A 23006-nucleotide genomic window follows, 5' to 3' on the forward strand; every position below is an offset into this window, starting at 1 on the left:
TCTGCCATCCAGTACTGCCCTCTACAGTTCAGTTGTTCACTACCTCAGTTAATGCTGAAAAGCCTCATCGCTGAGCTTCTAACTGTTTTCTTTTGAGCCATATTAGGATGAGTGCAGGAAATACTGATATAAATTGTGAAGAAAGTGGGGGAAGAGTCATACACACAGACAGGATTTTAAAAAGCAAGTCAAAGAGCAACTGATAGTACATTTTTTTAAATCGTGCATCTGATGAAGTGGCCTATGTCCACAAAAGCCTATGACGTAATACATTTGTCTTTAAGATGCTAGAAGACTCTTTGTAGTTTTAAACAGTAAATAGAACCATCAGTATGCCATTTTAGGCAGCCATGACACCTCTCCACAGGAGCCACAGCAGGAGGGGCAGGACATGGCAATGGATATAAAGAGCTATTAGCATCAGGAAGGAGGACCTGAATGGAATGTTGGGATTTGCATCCGGAAGGAAGCAAAGGAAAATCCCACAATAGGCAGAAGGGTAGCCCCTTAGCCTATGCCACAATAGGTTCTCTGTGGGTCAGGATTCTGGCACACTGGTGAGGAACAGTTTCAAATAAATTGGCACTGTTTATTTTCCTACACTATAGCACAGTAGATGCAAGAAATCTGAGCCCTCTTCAAAGTTATTCATTTGCACAGCAAGAAAGGCTCAATCCTAATCCCATTGAAATTAATAAGAATTTCCCTTTTATCCTCTGTGGGAATAGGATTGTAGCCCCAGTGTGCAACTTCCTTCCTAGTTTGAGTTCCACAGAAGGTTGGTCAGAAACCCAGGAAGATAAGAGGGGACAGAGGAAAAACCCAGAATTACATAATTTCTGAAGGAGTAGCATTAAATCCAATATCTATCCAGGCAACTAATTTCATATTTAAGTTTTGTTATTTTAAAAAAAATCAGTCAACTAGGCATTACAGTGCTAGCATTTTATTTCTGAGCATTTTAATTAAAACATGAACCCACTCTAAATGACAGAAGATTGAATGAGATGCCACAGACATGATAGCAAATACATATTGGATTGTCTAATGTCTTTATTTAACATGAATTTTGCTCAGTTTGCAATCAGATTGATTTGGGACACTGTGTGTTTGTCTGTGTGTTGTCTTTCTGAATCACGTAAACCCAAGATGTTGGTTTGACTTGATTCAAAATCTGAGTAAATCATGTTGGAAGCCTGGGCATCCATGGGCAGGGGAGCAGGCAGGGGGCAGTTCCCACACACAGATGAACCATAATCCCCAGAGTCCCAACAGTCCCTGCTCAAAATTAGATAGATAGATGATAGATAGATAGATAGATAGATAGATAGATAGATAGATAGATGCTCAATTGTATGGAACTTCTTAGCATCTTGTGATTTCCACTGAGCACCAAAAGGACATGTAGAAAGGAAATGTTTCTGTGTCTTCTCAAGGTTCCTAAAGAAGAACTATAGCTCAATGTCTGTGTATAGAAATGCCTCCTTCCAACTCATGCATCAGAGAACACAAGTCACACAAAGCTTTGTGGATCTGACTCTTGTTCTTTGTTCAGTCGTTCAGTCGTGTCTGACTCTTCGTGACCCCATGGACCAGAGCAGGCCAGGCACGCCTATCCTTCACTGCCTCCCGTAGTTTGGCCAAACTCATGTTAGTAGCTTTGAGAACACTGTCCAACCATCTCATCCTCTGTCGTCCCCTTCTCCTTGTGCCGTCCATCTTTCCCAACATCAGGGTCTTTTCCAGGGAGTCTTCTCTTCTCATGAGGTGGCCAAAGTACTGGAGCCTCAACTTCAGGATCTGTCCTTCTAGTGAGCACTCAGGGCCGATTTCCTTGAGAATGGATAGGTTTGATCTTCTTGATCTCTTACAAAGCATAAAAGTGCTTGGAGTCCTCTCTCCTCATCTTCATTCCAAAGAACAGGGCATTTGCCATTTTAAAAGCCATGCAAAAGTTAATGTGTCACCAACACTTAAGTGGTCATGGCACCAGAAAGCCTCAGTTAATGGGAATGAGTGCAAGCAACCTTTTTGCAACCATCTATTAGCCATCAAGAGAGCTCTGATAAAGCAGGATGCTAGTGAAGGCAGAGTCTTTCTCCAATCATGCATGAATTGTTTGAGTGGGGACTATGCTAACCACCACTGATACATGGCATTCCAAAGATTGAGAAGAGGGACAACCTTTTTAAGTAAGAACCTTGGCTTAACCAATGTATTCAGTCAGTAAATAACTTTAGCCAGCAGGTGGGACTGTTATCTAGAAAGATTTCTAGTATTGCCTCCATAGGTGCATATTATTATTATTATTATTATTATTATTATTATTATTATTATTATTATCCTCCATGAATTTGTCTAATCCTCTTTTAAAGTCATCCAAGTTGGTCATCACTGCTGCTTCCCATGGGAGCAAGTTCCATAATTAAAGTGGAGGTCAAATCAGAACAATTATGTCATCAAGGTAGGACATCCCACTTTAGAGAAGCTATCCCACTCAACATCTGGATTAACACATTTTTGAAGTAAAGTAAAATGCATTACAACCCAAAGTGATGTGTGTCCAGTCCCTTAAGACCATTAAGGCAGAGTCAAATATTACTTAACTGCACCACTGAGTAAAAAAAGTAGCAATGCTAAGTAGCATTCATGTTAAGAGTTGCTCACTTTTTAATCAAAACAAAATATAAAATAAAATAAAATAATACTTCCAGTAGCACCTTAGAGACCAACTAAGTTTGTTCTTGATATGAGCTTTCGTGTGCATGAACACTTCTTCAGGTACACTAAAACAGAAGTCACCAGACCCTTATATATAGTGAGAGAGTGAGGAGCAGCAGTTCTGTGTCTTCAACAGTTACACAACAGAAAGAAGTAAAGCATTTTCTAACAAGTCTCCTACCTCAATTCACATGTTGCAAGATTGTCCCTCCATAACATAATTACCTTTTGAGATTTATGGTCCCCTGAAATCAGTCAGGCCTTTAATTATTTTATATAGGGCCATCTTGCAGTAAATACTCTCACACAGAGGTTTTTCTTTGTATTTGCCAATCTAGCTTTTGCTTTATTTCTTTGCCAGTTTAAACACAGACATTTCCTCAACAACCCAGACTAAATTGCTGCTGTTGATTCTCTCTCTCTCTCTCTCTCTCTCTCTTCTTAACAGTTTTGATGTTTTGATCAAAGTTATTTTCACCATTTTACAATGAATGTTTTGCTCCACTTAACAGAAACTTGATTTGTCAAAGCCATAGCACTCCTAAGCCAAATAGGTAGGTACCCTTATTGTTATACAAGGTCTAAAATATATCATTCAATTGACTATACAAATTGTCATAAATTTGATTGTGCCAAGAAATGCAGCACCTTCTTTTGGCTTTGATGTTTAACTGTATAGTATTGTTGCTAGGTTGGTGTTGCATAGGTAAAACAGAATAAACTATTTATTGGGCTGATATCCTATTGTGCACACTTATTAATTTCCTCTTTCTACCTGAAAAGGTTTCTGTGAAATTCAGAAATTATTCACCAATAAAAGTGAATATTCAATGGAGACCTTCTCAGCAACCTGAGTTTATTAACTAATCCACCAAGACCTCTAGAGATTTTCAAGTGGTCCATGGGGTGGGGGCGGGGGCGGGGGCAGAACTACTGTTGTACACAGATGTGACTTTCATGGAAATTTATCTTGTGTGAAAATGCCCTGGGATCTTTATAAAACCACAGCTGACTTACAAATGGTTGGAGGCTGTCATGCAACCCTCCCCAAACTGAAGCCCTCCAAATGTTTTCAACTACAACTCCTATCAGACCCGGCCAGCACAGCCTATGGTCGGGAATGATGGGAGTTGTCCAAAATATCTGAAGGGACCTTGTTGGGGGAGGCTGCTGGAATATGTCCAAACACAATTAAACTAGGCTTTTTAGCTAAACCCATATACTGTACCTCAAAGGGCTAAATATACTTACTGACAGCTGGATCCTATTCCTGCCTCCTCAAAAGACCTATTGAATTCAATGGGACTCACTCCCAGGTATGTAGGAGGTGTCTGAGACCTTTAATCACATCAGTTTAGATCCTAATTTTTCCTGGAAAATATATGTATTTGTTATTTATGCCCTTGAAATCCGTTTCTGTGTAATGTGAGTAGAAATGCAGTTTCTAATATCTCTATCCTAAACAATGAACCGCTTAATCTATTTGGATTCCCCCCCCCCAAGTTGAAACTTCTAGATAATAATGCAGCTCGCTTTCACTAATCAGTCACATTCAGCAGATGAGGACAAGTTCTCTGGCTCTTTGCTTCACACATTACAAGACTCATCAAGGGCACTAAAAACAAATTCCGGGATGAATGTGTAGGCACAAATTCAGCACTGACCAATAACTCGTTCCGCGAATTTATCAGATGGGCGATAAACTCCGCTCCTTGCAATGCGACGCGCAACGCGATCCTGCGCAGGTTTACATGGACATATGTCCCACGGAGTTGCTTAAGGAATCTTAGCGTGGTTTAACCAGCTCAGAAGGCGTGGGTCCCAATTCCCGCTCAGCCCCGACATTCATTGCATCTTCTCAGGCCAGCCAGTCACTATCTCTTAATTATCCTTCCTCGCAGGGTTGTTGTAAGGATAAAGGCGGTAGTAGGGAGGACCAGATATGTGGGAGGGAGGTTGGTTGGTTGGTTGATAGGTAGGTAGGTTGGTTGGTTGGTTTGCAACCTCACCCCCCGCAAACTTTATTTGGATCTGGGCAGCCTAGTTGCTCATTTTCTGAACGGTTCGACTCACAAGTGCCCCCGCGTTCATTCTAGGTCGAGGAAGCCTCTTCTCAGAATCTCCCTGATCAGAATTGTAGCCATGCAGATCTGCTGGAGGTTCCCTAGAGTTTACGGGATGATCTGCTGCGCGGATAATGTTGCCACAGCCTGCTACTTCGTAACATCCGCGTTGCTCCAGTCTCTGGCAGTTCTGTGTGCAAACACGATTATTAACATCCTCTTCAGACTTCTTTCTCCAGAATCTTAGTCAAATGTGTATTGGGAACATAGAACTTTATACAAAGCCCGACCTGTGGTCAATCGAGCTTGGTTTAGTGACTGACACTGGCTCTGCAGAATTTCAGAGTCGAGGACTTTGCCAGCCCTGCGAGGTGTGTGTGTTTCCCCCCCTTTCTCCGGCTACGAGTCGCGCGACTGTAGGGTTCAGTCTGGAAAGGAATGGTTCGCACCCATTCGCTCTCCTTACCTGGGGGCTGCGATGACTTGCGCGCGTGAACGAGCAGGTGCAGACTAAAAACCCCTTCCAACAGAAAGTTCAGATCAGGAAACCATGTTTGTCAGATCACTCTATACGTTCAACTTCGCTCTAATTTCGTGGTTAGGATTTCACATGTATGAAGGCATCCTAAAGAACGAAATTCCAGATCGAAAACGGTTTATGGAGAGAGCTGTGCGTCGTGCTTACTTTCCTCTCCTTGCAGAGCCTTATGACCACGCGTCAGATGCCTTCTCCACCAACTTCTCCGAAGTCACATCCATTCCCGAGGGACAGCTGCTCAAAAGACAAGGAGGAGTCTTGTGGACCCTTGAAAATTGGCATGTTTGGGCTGCAATTCTAATTCAATTTACCGGAGATAACTCGGTGGTCTTCCTTTTGAGGAGACGTGTCTACGGTCGCGCGGCCATTGTGGCAGGCGCCTTTCCTGAGCTTAAAAGCCCAGCTGAATAATCATATAATCATGCCTCTCTCGTCACGAAAAGTGTGGGGTTGTCAAAGCAAGTGCCCTCCAGGGACCCCCATCTTCACTGATCTTTGGTCATGTTGACTTGGGCTGATGCGAGCTCGCTGGAGTCCAGCCACATCTGAAAGCCACCTCGTTGACTACGTCAGAATAAATCCTAGTTTTTAAGATGCCAGCAGAACCGTCTATTTATTTATTAGATTTCCATCCCTCAATGTGGCAGAGTATACATGGTTTTCCCTCACAACAACCCTGTGAGGTAGGTTCGGCTAAGAGACGCTGAATGATCAACCCAATGAGCTGCTTTACTTGAGTGTGGATTTGAACCCCGACCTCCCAGGTCCGAGTCCAACTGTCTGCCTCTAACCCAGTGTTTCTCAAACTTGGGTCTCCAGCTGTTTTTGGACTACAATTCCCATCATCCCTGACCCACTGGTCCTGCTAGCTAGGGATGAAGGGAGTTGTAGTCCAAAATCAGCTGGAGACTCGCGTTTGGGAAACCATGCTCTAACCAGTACAACCACATCCGGCTCTGATGCCAAGAATAATTAGACTTAGAGCCTGCCATTAGGCAGCAGATAAAACAGGCGACCAAGTCGAGCTTGAAGAAATGCAGGACGACCTTTTGGCTCTTATGACGGTGGGTGCCCTGTTTTGGAGACTCCATTCAAGACTCTAGATTTGTGGCAAGAGGGAAATTGCACTCACCGCTACTGGGGTGGCGAGCACATCTGACCGAGTCTCTCTGATAAACATGGGGGCAGCCTTTATTTGCTCGAGGCTGGCCAGGAGCGGGATACGGCACACGGGTTCCTTTGAATATGTCCAAACACAGTTATCGGTGGGGAAATGTGTCCGAGATGCTGCTCCGTTGTTTGCAAGGTAGCCAGAGAGGCTTCAGGCCCTGGTTGAGAGCGCAACCTGTTATCCCCCAGAAGCGAGAGGACCGAGACAATTTCGTGCATGCGGGGGGAGTGAGGAGAGAGAGTCTGCGCGAGTGCTTTGTTTCCAGCCGGTTGGTAAATAAATGATAATCGGGTTGCTTGCACGCTGCTTAATGGGAAAGGCGCTCCCTGGAAAGTCAAGATAAGCAGGATCAACAAATCTGGCCGAAATCTGGAGGGGGGAAAAGCGGAGGTGTTCGGCGCTGGTGATGTGATGGGGTTGGGTTCAAGAGAAAGAGTTGGGCTCGCATGTGGGTTCAGGAGGTTCTGCCTCTGCCACGACTGCCTCTCGCCTCCGATCCGCGTCCAGACTCTCGTTAGGGAGCCGGTGGCTTAACAGTAGCTATCCCGAAGACCTGGGTTCAAATCTCACTTCTGCCCCGATGTCGTCTTCAGATGGCCTGGCTTTGTGATGTTCCTAGCCATTCACACACCACATTTCAGCCACGACGGCTTCCTTAGGCAAGCCACTCCATCTGCGAAATGGGCATAATAAATAGTGGTCTAATTTATATGGATCAAATGTCAGTCTGTATGGACTTTGCGCGCCACAGAAGCTTTAAAAGAAGAGCCACGGGTGCGGTAGAGGTTAATTCATTGTTGATCTTAGGTTGGGAGACTGAGGTTCGCATCCCCGCCATCTTCCTGGCTGACTTTGGGCCAGCCCAGTTGCTGCATCTCCACCGTACCTACTTTGAAGCGTTTATATGATTATAACAGCACAATCCCACGCCTGCCTAATCTGAGTCCCAGTCAGTGAAGTCAAAGGAGTTTACTCCAAGGAAAGTGGGTATAGGATTAGAACTAAAAGGGGGCATATATACCATCCTGAACTATTTGGAGGAAGTGGAGTAGAAGAAAAATCAGGTACATAGGCTATGATATTCTAAGTATTGTACGCATTTGGGAACATCCCACTAAATTCAGTGGAATGTTTTAGGCTGCATCGGGCTAGCTGAGAATTTCTGTGGTAACCGTAGTGAATAAATTGAAGCCCAGAGACACCATTTAACCTACGGGTTTATTTAGTTATGTGCACACTTTTTAGTATAGTTTTCTGCAGTCTCTAGGACATAAGATCATCTCTCTGCGAACCTCTCTGAAAACACAAAAGTGAAGGGCAATATAAATCTTGTAACAAAATCGAAAATTCTTTCTAGTAGCACCTTAGAGACCAACTGAGTTTGTTCCTGGTATGAGCTTTCGTGTGCATGCACACTTCTTCAGATAGGTATCTGAAGAAGTGTGCATGCACACGAAAGCTCATACCAGGAACAAACTCAGTTGGTCTCTAAGGTGCTACTAGAAAGAATTTTCGATTTTGTTTTGACTATGGCAGACCAACACGGCTACCCACCTGTAAATAAATCTTGTAAGCAAACTTCCATTATAAGTGGGGTTATTGGTTTGTTCTTGTTTTTATTATGTACATTTTGTGTTCTCATTTTGTATTTTTATGTTGTGAACCGCCCTGTGATCTTCGGGTGAAGCTATACAAATTTAATAAATAAAAATAAAATAAAATTCATTTTCTTTCGACTCCGCCTTTTCCCTAGCTGTCGTTTAGTCGTGTCCGACACTTCGTGACCCCATGGACCAGAGCATGCCAGGCACTCCTGTCTTCCACTGCCTCCCGCAGTTTGGTCAAACTCATATTAGTAGCTTCAAGAACACTGTTCAACCATCTCGTTCTCTAGTGCCCTCCATCTTTCCCAACATCAGGGTATTTTCCAGGGAGTCTTCTCTTCTCATGAGGTGGCCAAAGTATTGGAGCCTCAGCTTCAGGATCTGTCCTTCCAGTGAGCACTCAGGGCTGATTTCCTTCAGAATGGATAGGTTTGATCTTCATGCAGTCCATGGGACTCTCAAGGGTCTCCTCCAGCACCATAATTCAAAAGCAGAAATTCTTCGGCGATCAGCCTTCTTTATGCTCCAGCTCTCACTTCCATACATAACTACTGGGAAAACCATAGCTTTAACTATACGGACCTTTGTTGGCAAGGTGATGTCTCTGCTTTTTAAGATGCTGTCTAGGTTTGACATTGCTTTTCTCCCAAGAAGCAACGTCTTTTAATTTCGTGACTGCTGTCACCATCTGCAGTGATCATGGAACCCAAAAAAGTAAAACCTCTCACTGCCTCCATTTCTTCCCCTTCTATTTGCCAGGAGGTGATGGGACCAGTGGCCATGATCTTAGATTTTTTTGATGTTGAGCCTCAGACCATATTTTGCGCTCTCCTCTTTCACCCTCATTAAAAGGTTCTTTAATTCCTCCTCACTTTCTCTAGCTAGATTTCTTTATTTTAATTATTGCTAATTCATATGCCATATTTTTTTGGGTGGGACTAAACTTTCATTAGCTCGCCCGTGGCCAATCCTGGGGTTGGAGGCGGAACACTCTCACTTGCGCGTGCACAGCCCACCTCATCGGCTACGCTGCTAAGCTCAGGTGAGGCAGGAGTGATGGCTCCCTTCCCGTCTCTCAAAATGAGCCATCTTGCACCCAGATCCCAGGGTTGAGCTAGGTGGAGAGATTTTAAACCCCTAGAGGTGTACCTACCTTAATGTTTTCTGTAGCTTCCAAAATCGGTAGGCTCTACAGAAAATGTAATGGGGGAGGGCACATCAAGCTCCAGACTAGGAGAGTCAGCCACTCCTGATTTACAGGGTCTCACCCCTATATGCCCAAAACATCCGGTTGGGAACTCAGAGGGGATTGTTTCTTGCGTAAAAGGCGCAAAAAGGACGGCGCTCCAAATTTGGAAGGCTCGCCGTGATTAATTTAAATTGATTTGAATGGGTTCCAAAATATGAAAAGGCACTAAAATTTCACACAGAAAACAAGCTTGGAGAAAAGCAAGCCACTTCACGCGACTAGACAGAAGTATGGAGAGCGAGAGGCAAAGTAAAGGCAAGCTTCTGGTTTCTCTCACCCAGACCAGAACCTTCCAGCCTCCAACCCTTCTAGATCTTAATTCTTCGTATACTTACTGGGAAGATCAGTCCTTCCTATATATGGAATTGCGCCTGTGAAGCTTCCCACTGGCTGAGCCGCTGAGATGGCACGGAATGTTCACCAACATTCCAAGTGCGGGGAACAAAACTAACGACATTGGCAAACCAGAAACTATGAATGGAGGGGAAATTCTCGGCTTAGCTGGATCTGAAATATCACAGGACAGGAGTTTTGTGGGAGAGGCTAGGGACTGGCAAGAGATCTCAGGAGGTAAGGAAACTAAAGACAGGGAGCGCAGGAACTGAAGGAGCAGCTCATACCAGGCAGTCAGGCTGTAGTCCTAACCACAATTACTCTTGAGTCAGCCCAATTGCACACAGGGGGTCTTATTTCCAAGTAAGCATGCAGAGGATTGCATTGTAAGAAACTAATAAATAAGGTGGCGGCTTGAGGGGGCGAGTGGAAGAGGGCAAGGGGCTTTGAAAGAAATGTACATATTGAATTGAAGCCAGGTGTCTTGGAGCTTCCACCATCCTATTTCCTTGAATTAGCGCTTGTACTTACACGTGTATGTGTGTTTTGAGCTACGGGGAAACGGAAGATCCCGCGCCCTCTGTACAGTAGGCCTAACCACTTGGTTAAGGCGCACAGAAGCTGTTTAAATCCACAATGCCTTCCCCCCACACCCCCCCAAAAGGTATCTCTCCCTCCTCCTCGTAGCCGAGTTAAGGCGCTGTTAACAATTTTGCCCACAAGACCGATCTTGACAAAAAAAAATGGATTTCCTCTCCGCTTTGACAGGGATCCTGCGGGGCAGGTCTTCACTTCCCCCGAGTTGAATGCACCACTCCCCTCCAGTTGTTAAGAGCATAATGTTTGCTGTATTCATTGGCTTAACAAAAAGCCAATGCTGCATTTCATCTTTCTTTTGTCCAAGCCGGAGAGAAGCGTTTAATTTTGGAAGGATGGAGAGGGCGAAGGAAACGACCAACATCTATTATTATTATTATTATTATTATTATTATTATTATTATTATTATTATTATTATGGAGCGTGGATAGTTTTGCACTAAGCACAAAGCCGGCGAGGGAAAATTTTAGGATCTGTAGCTAGAAAGCTGCCCTGCTCCGAAACTAGCTGTGACATCTGGTTGGCCACCGTCGCGAGAGACAACAGTGAACTTAAATAGACCATTGTTGTTACCCAGCAAGCTCATCCTTTTGCTTCAGAAGGATTAGATGCGAAATTCCGGTCATCCGCAACTCCATTATCAGGTTTAAAACAAACAACATTATTTAAAAAAATTACAACCTCTGCTCATCCCTTTTTTCAAGGAGGAGATCCTTTTTTACACTGATCTTACGATTTCGGCTGTCTTAATGGAGAAATCTAAACACTGAGGAAAACGAGAAGCCTCAGTTTCCCCCTTAAGATAGAAGGGGAAGCTGAGGCCACCCGCCTCCACGAGAGTCTTACTCGTCCAGGTTAGCAGTCGGATCTGGGGCTGCATTACCTGACAAATGTCAATGAGAACACACCTGGGTATCAAGGTGAAGCGGAAGGCAACTTCCAAGATATCGAGCTTTCTGCCGACCTGCACGCAAGTGAAAGTGGGGTGGGGTGGGGAGTGTATCAATGATGAGAACTGCACGCCCGGTGCTAAAATAACTACTGGGAAAGTGCCCCACTGAAATCAGTGGGAAATACTGTCTAAGGATCAGTTGCCAAGTTAATCTGCTGCAGCAAAAAAAAAGGGGGGGTGTCGTGTCACCTTAAAGGCCAACTGATTTATTGTAGCATAGTTTCCGTGAACAACACTCCACTTCATCAGAAGCGTAACGTGTAAATCTGAACTTGCAATCAATTGTTTTCCATTTTCAGGGTAGTCGTGCATCTGGTGAAGCTGACTGTGGTCATCATATGACTGTTGTCGTAATAAATATGTTGGTCTTTTCAAGATGAAACAGCACTCTTTGCTGATTTTGCTAATGGAAGAGCTCATTGCAAAGCACGTTCACTTGGAAGAAAGTACCAGGCGTTTAAAGCGGTTTCTTCCTAATGATTAGGATTGGAGCCAATTTGGGCTCCAGGGTTTAATTTGTTTACAGTGCTACAAATAAATGTCTTGTGCATCCGGTTAAGAGTCTATTGTTCCCGGAGATCTGGATTTTGTGCAATATTTACAGCAAAGTCCTAACCACGTCGGCTCATAAATATCGAGTTCGATGGGGCTCATTCCTAGGTAAGTGGGGTTAGGTTTGCAGCCTGAGGGAGAGATAAGAAACCCTGTTGGCACATCGCTTTTATAGCAGATGTCCTGCCACGGTTGCATTTCCCTTGGGAAAAAAATGGGAGAGCCCCTTGGTAAATGTGTGTGAACGAAGAGAGACAGACTCTGTAAAACACAGACGTAGACAAAGAATTCCCATGGTCGAGTCTCTCCTAAATATGATGCGCGTATCATTGTTCTGTTTCTTAACATAAAAAGGAGTCTCGCGGCATTTTAAAGATGAACAGGTTTATGGTGGGGCGAGCTACCCTGATCTGGAGTCCAGTGCTCCCTAGTCCACTAAGGTGCCTGCCACCCCTAAAAATAAAATTAAAAATCCGTTCATCTTGCGCCTATTTTTTATTACATTATATTTTTTTATTATCCTTTTGCTGCAATGGGCCCGGCATGGATTCTCTCCCTCGGTATTATCCATTTCCTCGCTTTCTCCTAGAGCAGGAGAAATTCAGCAGCGCTGAAACGCTCGTCCTCACGCCCCTTGCTAGGGATCCTCCAGACAGCAGAAACGCCGTGCTGCTGAGGGAGTTCATCATTGCTTTCCAAGCAGTCTCTTCCTCGGGGAGTTAAAGATCAGGGGTGTCTCGGCTGTCTCGCGCCCCATCACCACCGCCCTACACCCCCAATAAGCCGCTAGAGGAGAGCGAAAGCGCTTAGCGAGGGTGCCATCGACCGGACCTCTCTCCTTCCTGCGCGCATTCCTTTGAAAGTGCGCGCCAGGAGGGGATGTGCGAATGAGCCCCACTAATCTGTTTTTTCCTCCGAGGTGCTTAAGCTCAGCAGAGGTCGGCTCTTGGTGGTTTTTAAAAAAATAACACCTCCTAGAAACATTGACGGATTTTCAGTCCAACACACCTGCGTTCCCCCCACCTCTTGGCTCAAGTGTCGTCCGGTATGCAGCCGGGAGAGGGATGTTCCCGCAGTGGGCGACGCGCTTAGGCAAGTTTTGCTCGCATCCGGGAGCCATGCAGAACTCGCGTCCCTTTGAAGCCTGAGCAGCAAACCTGCCGATCGCTTGGGATGGCCGGGCATCGGGCCCTTCGTTCCGTCCAGCAGCTGCGTCTCAAAAAACAGGTGTGCACTTTTGAGGTTGTGGCCGGTCAACAGGAGGCGCTGTGACTTTATACAAGCGGAGCAGCTTCGGTCAGAGTTGTACCTTCGGTCTCACAGTCACACACAAATCTCTCATCAATCTCTGAGCAGAGAATTCACAACAACCACAAAGTGGGATCCTGGCGTCCTTCCTTTGCTGGTGTTTTTTTGCTTATGGTTTGCAAGCGGACAATTTATATATATATAAACTTTATTGCACAAAACCAAGCTTTGAATTCAGATTTGAGTTGGGAACTTTATGTACGCTGTTCGAAAGTGTTCAAATCAAAATAAGAATAAATAATAATAATTAGTATTAATAGTAGTAGTAGTAACAAAACAGCAGCTATTTTATTCCCCTATCTCTGTTCTGGTGTAATATATTTCTGGAGCTTTAAAGGGATGAGGAACTAGGTACTTTTGGTCAATTAATGGGAAGGGGGTTTCTCTGGTCATTTAAGCTATGCAAACACGCACGCCCACACACACGGGGCATTTATTTAAGGATTTATTTATTTTGCTTTCAGTTAAGCTCTACCTTGAAATCAATGGCGTTTACGTCCACATACTGTATGCGTGTTTCAGGATCCGGTTGCTAGTAGGAGGTTCAAAGTGAGCTGCCACCTTATCCTATACCCACCTGAGGGTGGTTGTTGTTTTTTTAAGGGCGGGAGCGTGGAAGGAAGCAAGCAATGCTGCAATCCTAAAGACTGGAAGTCACACTCATTGAAATATGTGAGACTTTTTACTGATGGTGAGACTTAGAAGGTGTCCAGAGTTTCAGCTGCGTAGTGGCACTTTGATCCTAAATGGAGTTGGCTCCACCATGCCAAAATCAACCCGGGTCCACATAAATGAGCGAGACTCATAAATGCTTCACTGAAATGCATGGGGCTTTAAGCAACTGCATCATGATACCCATTCATCGCAATGGGAGTTACTTAGGATCGGAGAGGTCCATCAGCAGCTTGGCAGACAGGAGCATCTCTTCCTGCACCCCTGGCCCTCTTTTTCTCCAAGTCCCAAGTAAAGGTTATGTCTTCTGTGGCAATTCATCCCCTACCTATTGTATTTCAATGCGTCTTTAATTTACAGTGTGATCATATTCAAAAGCAGTTTGTCCTTTCGTGCTTTTATCTTTTATTTCCGTAATGGCACATTTTCATCCCTTGTTCTCTCCTGCTGATTTGAGACATTTGTTTGTTTCAAGGATTTAACTTAATTCTGTTGCCAGATTTCAGGAGGCTGCGGCCAGAGAGAGGACAAAAAGAGAGGGGGGGGATGAGAGAGGCCGCCTTTTGTCGACAGGTTAAACCATATGTCTTACACCAAGGACGTTACCTAAAAAAGGACGTGTTTTTTTTTAAACAAAATCGCGTTATTTGCTTACTTTAAATGGTTCAACGTAAATGGAACAACAAATAGATGTGATTGAAAACTATTATCTGTGTATCGCCTTGCTGTGTCCCAAGAACGACATACAAACGAAAAACTGGATGCACAACCAGTGTAAACAGAAACGCTTGTCCCGGATCTAAGATTCCTCCAGCGAAATCAATAGAAATAAGCGATCTGAAATTCAGTCGAGGCGGCTGCAATTTTGTAGCATAGATGTCAACCTTTTCCCTTTCCCCCCTTTTTTTCCAATGCTATAATATGGGAATTTCCAACAAAAAAAAGGGAAGGTTGACGGAATAAAGTTATGGAGTAACCAACTCAGGAGTAGTCAATAGGAACTTGAATTCCTCCTTAAGCGCGTGTGGGAACTGTGGTCCATACATTCATTCAGCGCAAGGCTGCGCCATCATTTATAGCAATTGAGATTGCTTCCTTGCCATTGATGTTCAAACGCTTAGGAACCCCATTTCGGCACCGCCACCATTTAAAAGCAATCAAGCAAGCACACACACGTACACAAACCCTGATGCGATCATATTTTCCCAACCCAAAAAAGGAAAAGAAGTCACATTCCACTTCGAGTCAGCCAGGGCAAAATGCTAGAATTTGAAAGCGTATTTTATTCCATCGGTTGCATTGGAACTAAATCGCCTTTTCAGCCTCATCCTACTCAGTAAGGCCAATTGACTTTACTGAGATCTGCTCTCAAGGAAGTATGCACGCAGTCCGGTGCTATGTAACGTTACTCGGAAGGGACACTTACCATGTTCTCAGAGAGAGGCTTGCGCCCCCGCAGGATTGCAGGCACTGGCCTTAATACTTAACATTATTTGGAACAGAGGACAAGCTGAGAAGCCTCGGTCTCGGTTTAAGCAGCGATCCCGTGCAGTAAACCGGCAACAAACCCCACAGAACATAGCGGAACTTACGTCTAGGATCGCTCTATAAATAGAAAGGAGGGTGAACCTAGACGACGTGCGTTCGACCTGTGTCCCACTGCTACCGATGGGCAAAGTTGTCCACAATTGGACCCACGCCTCACTGACTTCAACGGGAACTAAGTTCAATTAACAAAGTCTAGATCCAACCCATGGAAAATTTCTCCCACCGTGCCCAGAGCCCATGAAACAAATTTCTGGACCGATTTGCTTGTTTCTACGAAGTGGTTCCCCATCCTCCGCGGCCGGCTACCAATGTTTGGGAGGAGCAATGAAGACAGCACCCTGTAAGTGTAAATGGACCCTCAGCCCATTTACTCGGAAGCAGCCCTATTCGAGTTAATGACCGAGTGAGATCTGCAGAGGATCGCCTAACACATAAGCAGGGGATACCGGCAGATTTACTGAGAAGCAAGACCCCTCTGTCTTGATCCCACTCAGCCCTAGGGGCGTGGATCGGGGCCTCCGTCCCGGGAAGGGGGGAACCAGGCCGGACTGCTCCGGCTCTTTTTCCGCAGGGGACGCTTCTGCGGGGACGCTGGCCAGCCACCCAGCCAGCCAGGCCAAGCGCGCGGGTCCCGAGCGAGGGAGGGAGGGATGGCGGGCGCGCAGGCTGGCTGGCCGCGAAGCTGCTCGGCGTGACTCACCTGGGCCGCTTGCCAAGCCGAGCCGCCTGGCCGACCTCGCTATTCATTGGGACCGCGCGCGTCACGCGGAGTGACTCATTCACACGGAGGCTCGGGGCTGCTGGACGGCGCGGGGACGGGGCCAAAAAGGAGCGGGGAAAGCCCGTGCGCAAGGAAGGCGAAACTGCCCCAGGTGCTGTCTGGGGAGATGGTCAGGCAAACGGGCATCTGTGTGTGTGTGTGATGAGGGGGGCAGAAAGGCACACTTGGGGTCCATCCTGTTGCCCCCCAACCCCCAGAAGCGACCACCAAGTGAAAGCTGTCGTCTCTGCTACCCACCCCCTCGAGTAAAACCAGCCAGCCCTAGGCGCAGGCTGCTCTTTCCAATCCAAGCGGAGAGGGGGCTGCGCTCGCCTCCCTCTTGGCATTCCCCCTCGCCCCTCCCCTTCCCAACTGGAGGGAGGGAGGGGGTTGGAGGAAAGGAGGGGGGCAGTAGTTTCCCGTTTCCCTCCTCCCTTTACGGGTCCCCACTTCTGTCTTTTTCTCTTCCCCCCCCCCAACAGCACGTCGGTGCGCTTAAGCCAATTACACCGCTTTGCGCCTAAAGTGCCGCCCCGGGGGAATTGCGCGTTTCCTTGTTTGCAGGTGCATCTCCGGCTTTGTAGGTGCGAACGTCTTTGTGCAGGAGAGGAGACAAATGGGGAGGAGAGGAGGAGGGGGAGGGGGAGGAGGAGGAGGAGGAGGAGGAGGTGGGCGCTGCTGCTGCTGCTGCTCCTGCCGCCGCCGCTGGTGCGACGACGTAAGATCCACCTCAGCTCAACTCCCCTCGCATCCCAGCCAGCACTTCCTCACTTCCTCGAGTGGCTGCCCGCCGCACACCGCTTTCTGCTGCTGCCGCTGCCGCCTCCTCCTCCGCCGGGGGGCTTGATCGAGCCGCAGCTCGGCTTCCCCCGCTCCGGGACTGCGGGCGGGGGGGCTCCCCGGACCCGCCACTCTCCGGGAGGGGCTGGATGGTTACCCCGGGCAGGCTGGTTCCAGGATGTTAGGGACCGTGAAAATGGAAGGGCACGAGACAAGCGATTGGAACAGCTACTACGCCGACACGCAGGAGGTGAGCCGAGCGGGATGCGGGAGGGCTTGGAAAAGGGGCTCCGTCCGTCCCCTCGAGGTGTGACGGGTGTGTGTGAGAGAGGGGGGAGCCAGGGTCCGCTCTCAGAGCCCGACGAAGCCCAGGTCTGCCTCCCTCGACCTTCCAGCTGCCCGGGAACCCGGGAAGGAAAGCGCCAAAGAGAAACTATAGAGGGCGGCGGGGAGATCCCCCTGGCCGTCGAGTGGACGGAAGACGGGAGTCCTTGGTTTCTTTCTAGGGTCTCGCCTTGGAGACCCACAGGTGCCTCTCCAACGCCTCTTGATTCTGAGTTAGGGCCTTGATGTGTGGGGCAAGGGGTGGGGTTGTTTTGAGGCAAATACCACTTCTAACCCTCCTGTCTGGGAAAGTTTTCTGCCTCGTCGGCCGCCTCCTCTCTACCTCCCACCCCTCACGTGGGCTGCTATTGCACTCTGCTGAACATAACAATCGTTCGTGTGTACTTTGCAACACGCTTCTTTCAAGGCGGCGGCGGCGGAATAAAAACTGAAACGGGAGGAATTCTCCCCGCGACCAGCGGGTGGCGCTGCGGAGAATAGGATCTCTGGAGCCTGCGACCAGGAACCGGGCTCTTTTTTTTGCATTGTCCATTCATATCCACGTTCCTTGATTTAACAATATGCTCCAAAGAACTTCCAAGAAAAGATCAAAGACGGGCAAACGAACAATAACGGGTGGAGGAGCATGTAAAACCCCTATGGGGCGGAGGGTGGGGGGGTGGAGAGAGAGATGAATGGGGCCCTCTTAACTGAATAGGGAGTGAAAGGCGGAAAAATACCCCCCCAAAATGGCTTCAACTGCGAACCTTACAGAACGTGAAAGGGAAAGTGACAAGATGATATGAACAAAAATAAAAGTGGGGGTGGGGAGGCAGAGGCACCCAAGATCAAGCAGACCTGTGTCCAAAAAAGCAGATATTGCTCAACAGTGCTTTCCTCCCCAGAGTTAATGTCCCGCGCAGGCTGTAGACTCCGGCTAAACATATGTGTTTGTGTAGGCTGTCCTATTCCGGATTCTTATTTAATACTGAAGGGTCAACAGGGGCCAAGGAAGGGGGTTTAGATTAAATGTATGCCTCTTCCCAGCGCCATAGGCACTCCGGGGGGGGGGAACCCTAAAATGCCGCTAGTATGCTAATGTGGGGCCCTTCATTGGGAAACATAATTCATCCTTCTCCGCGCCAGATTTTCCTCTCTCTCTTAATTTGATTTTTCAGTGTTCTATTGACAATTTTACATCCAGTTTTATTTACCGCTCACCCGCCCTCACACATTAATTTCCCATTCAGTCTTGCTCCACGGAGGTTACTTGATTTTTTTGTTGTTTTTGTTTTAAAAACGTATTTTTTTAAAAACAAATCATAGCACTCCAGGCAAGGAGGGAAATGATTCATTTATGGATAAATAGTTTTATATAGAAATATAATGCTTATATAGAAATTATGTTCTCCATTAGTTATGCTTCGACACACTGCATAGTCTTACGATTGTTTACTAAAAAAGAAAAAAAGTCACAAGTAGGGGAACCGTCTGTGTATCACTCACAATATCACAACCACCTCTACAATATGCAAACGCTGCCGGATATATTCTGCAAGAAATCTCAGGCATATTATAAATCTCTTCGCTTTTGGGAATTTGGGATTCTAATTACAGTATACCAGAGAACCGGGACTATACCTACTGAACGTTTAAAATACAAGCAAACTAGGAAGCGAACCTATGGGACACCCTTTTTCGGATTCAAGCCCAGCTAATAGCGTGCATTAGCTGCAGTCGTTTTAGTAATTATATATTTTTTAAAAAGTGGGGGTTTACTTTCTTGGTCTATTTTCCCTCCCAGACTGATTTTTTTTAAAGCTAGAGTTGGACTTCTTTGGTCTGTTTATTCCAGACCGTTCTGTTATTTGGGGAGAAACTGGCTGAATCTTAATTTAGACGGTTGAAGCTTCGGTTGACTGTAAACCTCGGGAAAATAGATGGGCAGAGGGAAGCCACCTTCCTCCCCCCCCCCCGCCCCCACCTCCAAGAAAAGGCTGTATTGTTATGGGCCCAAAAGGTGCAGTTGTTCATTTTGAAGAAAACTTCCTGTCGGGCCGGGAATGTGGGGGCAGCAAGCACAGAACAGGAGAGAGAGAGAGAAGAGGGACGCGGGGTTTGTGTCAAAGAGGCCGCAAAGTTTGTTTTTCCCACCACCAGCCTCTCTCTGAGACTTTGGGAAGCTTTGGGGAAGGAGGCCGAGGAGGAGCCACGACCTCGGAGAGCTCCATTTCGGATTTCGACGGGGCCTCGTTCGGGAAAGGCACCTGATTCGGCGTGCCTAGCCCAGTGGCATATCCACCACCCGCTTGGGTCAGCGCCGCAAGCCGTTGGGTTTCCCTCCCTTCCTAGGGATGCGCTTTCTTGTGGCGGCGAGGCTGGCGATCTTAGCTGTATTTAATTCTTAGCTGTATTTAATTCTCACTGGTGTTTCCCTCGAGATATATAAATATATATATTTAAATGAATTAGTACACGACCTGGCCTTGAAATAGGGGAATCTCTGAAGGAAGCGCCGGGCTTCCTCAGATCCCACTTCAGACTCAGGATGTGGAGTGGCTTGTCTCAGCCGGCGCTTTGCCCTGGAAGGACCTGTGAGTGTCTGATTCTTTGGGCCGACTGGTTCTTTCCCCCCGCGTGTCCCCGAGCTCTGGTTTGTTGGGCATAATTTGGCACCCGCAGCCACCCACTCGCGCGGTCAGGATCTTTTCTTCCGAAGAACAGGGTCTCGTCTTAACGGCGCAGGCCGCATCCAAACATCTCCACAACTCTTGTTTTTACTTTCTGTCGAGATTGGGGGGTGGGGTGGGGTTTTTTTTACAGCGGTTTGTGGTTGATCCTCCGCACTCTTTACTTCGAAGGAAGAAAAACGTTTTAACAGGATGCGCGCCAAATCGGTACATATCGGGACTTTTTACATATACAGTACACCTTAGTTCTCCCATAAAGATCGACTAGATTCATAGTGTCGCAATCCTTCAAATGCAAAACGTGTGTGTGTGTAACCTCCCTCCCCCTTTCCTTCTCACACGGCCCTCCACCTCCCCCCCCAAAAAACCCTGATCCATCCAGGGCCAATATATTTCTAGAGTTTGGAGGATCAACCTGGACACACTCACCTCCCCTTTAGCGAACCCTGTGATAAATCGTAGACTAGAGACTAGGATACGGTTAAGAAGGCGCCCTTTGAGTGCAGTTTGTGAGCGATAGTCGAGATCCTAATCCTCGCCGGCTGGTTGCGTGAGAAAGGAATCTTGCCGGAGCAGCTGGAAAGTCACCGAGGTGGCCAATAAAGGCAAAGGTGGGAAGGGACTGTGGCAGCCACTGGGGCCACGAAGGAAAGGGGGGTTAGGAAGGCAGGCAAGTGCGCTCCGGCTTCTCGCCTCCTTTCGGCCGTCTAAATTAAGATTCAGCCAGTTTCCCCACGTCTAACCAGTGTCTCCCTCCGCAGGCCTACTCGACTGTGCCCGTGGGCAACATGAACTCTGGCCTGGGCTCCATGAACTCCATGAACACCTACATGAGCATGAACGCCATGACTACCAGCGGCAACATGACGTCGGGCTCCTTCAACGTGTCCTACGCCAACCCCAGCCTGGGCGCGGGCCTGAGCCCTGGGGCATCGGGGGGCGCCATGAACAGCATGTCCATGGGCTCGGCGCTCAGCCCCGGCGGCATGAACGCGATGGGCAGCCCGCAGGCCTCTCTGAACGGGCTGGGAGCCTACGGGGCCATGGGCCCTCCGTGCATGAGCCCCATGGGGTACGCCGCGCCGTCGCTGAGCCGCGGCGGGCGCGATGCCAAGAGCTTCAAGCGCAGCTACCCGCACGCCAAGCCGCCCTACTCGTACATCTCGCTCATTACCATGGCCATCCAGCAGGCGCCCAGCAAGATGCTCACGCTGAGCGAGATCTACCAGTGGATCATGGACCTGTTCCCCTACTACCGCCAGAACCAGCAGCGCTGGCAGAACTCCATCCGCCACTCGCTCTCCTTCAACGATTGCTTCGTCAAGGTGGCGCGCTCGCCGGACAAGCCCGGCAAGGGCTCCTACTGGACGCTGCATCCGGACTCGGGCAACATGTTCGAGAACGGCTGCTACCTGCGCCGGCAGAAGCGCTTCAAGTGCGACAAGCAGTCCGGAGGCGGCAAAGCGGGACAAGGTGCCGTCGGGGGAGGTGGTGGTGGTGGTGGTAACGGCAGCGAAGGCAGGAAAGACCCCGGAGGAGGAGGAGGTTCGCCTTTGCACCGAGGCGCCAAAGGAGGCCAGCTAGAGTCCGCCCCTTCGAATCCCGGCTCGGGCAGCCCGCAAGGCCTGGACCACAGCGGGAGCGGAGCGGAGCTGAAGCCGTCGGCGGCCTCCTCCGCCGCGGCTGCTGCTGCTGCGGCGGCGGCGGCTGCCGCGGCAGCAGTGGCAGCGGCCTCGGTGCCCCCCGGGCCGAGCTTGGCCTCGCTGGGTCACCCGGGCCACTCGCTGGGTCACCACGAGTCTCAGCTGCACCTCAAGGGCGACCCGCACTATTCCTTCAACCACCCGTTCTCTATCAACAACCTCATGTCCTCCTCGGAACAGCAGCACAAGCTGGACTTCAAGGCTTACGAGCAAGCGCTGCAATATTCCTCCTACGGGGCCGGGCTGCCGGGAGGGCTGCCTCTGGGCAGCGCGTCCATGGGCGGCCGGGGAGGCATTGAGCCCTCGGCCCTGGAGCCGTCCTACTACCAAGGTGTGTATTCCAGACCCGTCCTAAATACGTCTTAGCTGGCAGGGACTCGAGGGCGCACCGAGCAGAAATCTTCCTCCCCAGCAGGGCTGCTTGGTTTTGCCTCTCCCATCCTCTGGCTTCTCCTAGATCTCTCAGCCGAAACTGACAGTGCGTTTCCCCCAACAACATCCCTGCGAGGCGGGGGGAAGCAAAAGGAGAAGGGGAGGGGGGAGAGCAGAAGAAAGGACTGTTACTTTATTATTGTTGTTGTTATTGTTATTATTATTGTATCCCCGCAATGCATCCTGTTTATTCTATTTTGGCCTGGAAAGTCCAGCAAATCGCAGCCAACTCCGCAAACAGACACTGTATATACCGCCCACCTTCCCTTGCCATGACCACGAAAGAAAGATTGATTTCCAACCTGTAAATTATTATTACTATTACTATTACTATTATTATTATTATGGGTGGATTCCTCCCCCCCCCCACTTTAACCTTCTTCAGTGTAATCTCACCAGATTTAGTACCTTAACCAATAAAAGCAGACCTACGAAGATGCCTTATTCTCGTGAGTCAGACCTCTGGCTGCCTTGCTCCTGCAAGGTCTCAAGACTGAGCTATTCCAAGTCCCCCCCCCCCCCCAATCCAGCCCAGCCTTTAGATAAATAAATAAATAAAAGGCAGAATTAAGTGGAACCGGGGGCCTTCTTTGCGGGCACAGGCCTCTCCAGATAAAGTCCCAAATGGAGAGGTTTAAGTTAAATTTAAATTAGGAAGTCCTCCAGGGACAGGCGATACAGTGCTGAATATATAAATGCACACACACACACACACACAAACATATACAAAAAAAGCCAAGAGAGTCCTTGAACAGAACAGCCCCAGGACTTGGGGGAAATAAATTAACCAGATTTGATCTGACCGGTTCGGAATATGGCTCCCTTGGGAGAGATAGGTCACACGCACATGGACCATAGGGCCTGATCCTGAACCCCTCTTCCCCTGACTCTGCAAAGTGACAGGGGTCGCGGCTGGATATGGATGCAAAGTCGCACGGGTCGCAGTCGTTTTAATTCCCCCCCCCCTCCCTACAAGCTGTTACTAAAGCGTCTCCTTCACCGGGAAGC

At 48.1% G+C, this 23006-nt stretch overlaps 1 protein-coding gene across 1 annotated transcript; it reads left to right on the plus strand.

Moving 5' to 3' along the window:
* The first annotated feature begins 16749 nt into the window (after nt 1–16749).
* On the plus strand, nt 16750–22524 carry FOXA1 (forkhead box A1). The gene is made up of 2 exons (XM_033143165.1): nt 16750–17099; nt 20625–22524. Exons 1-2 carry the CDS (start codon nt 17028–17030, stop codon nt 21930–21932), a joined length of 1380 nt encoding a protein of 459 aa, XP_032999056.1. The 5' UTR covers nt 16750–17027; the 3' UTR covers nt 21933–22524.
* Nucleotides 22525–23006: the final 482 nt, after the last annotated feature.

The sequence above is a fragment of the Lacerta agilis genome, chromosome 1, assembly GCF_009819535.1.
Source record: "Lacerta agilis isolate rLacAgi1 chromosome 1, rLacAgi1.pri, whole genome shotgun sequence".
Lineage (NCBI taxonomy): Eukaryota > Metazoa > Chordata > Lepidosauria > Squamata > Lacertidae > Lacerta > Lacerta agilis.

Coding starts and splice junctions, on each gene's coding strand:
- FOXA1 (XM_033143165.1), top strand. CDS start 17,028: ATGTTAGGGACCGTGAAAATGGAAGGGCACGAGACAAGCGATTGGAAC. Junction 17,100..20,624: donor ACTACGCCGACACGCAGGAG/GTGAGCCGAGCG, acceptor CTCCCTCCGCAG/GCCTACTCGACTGTGCCCGT.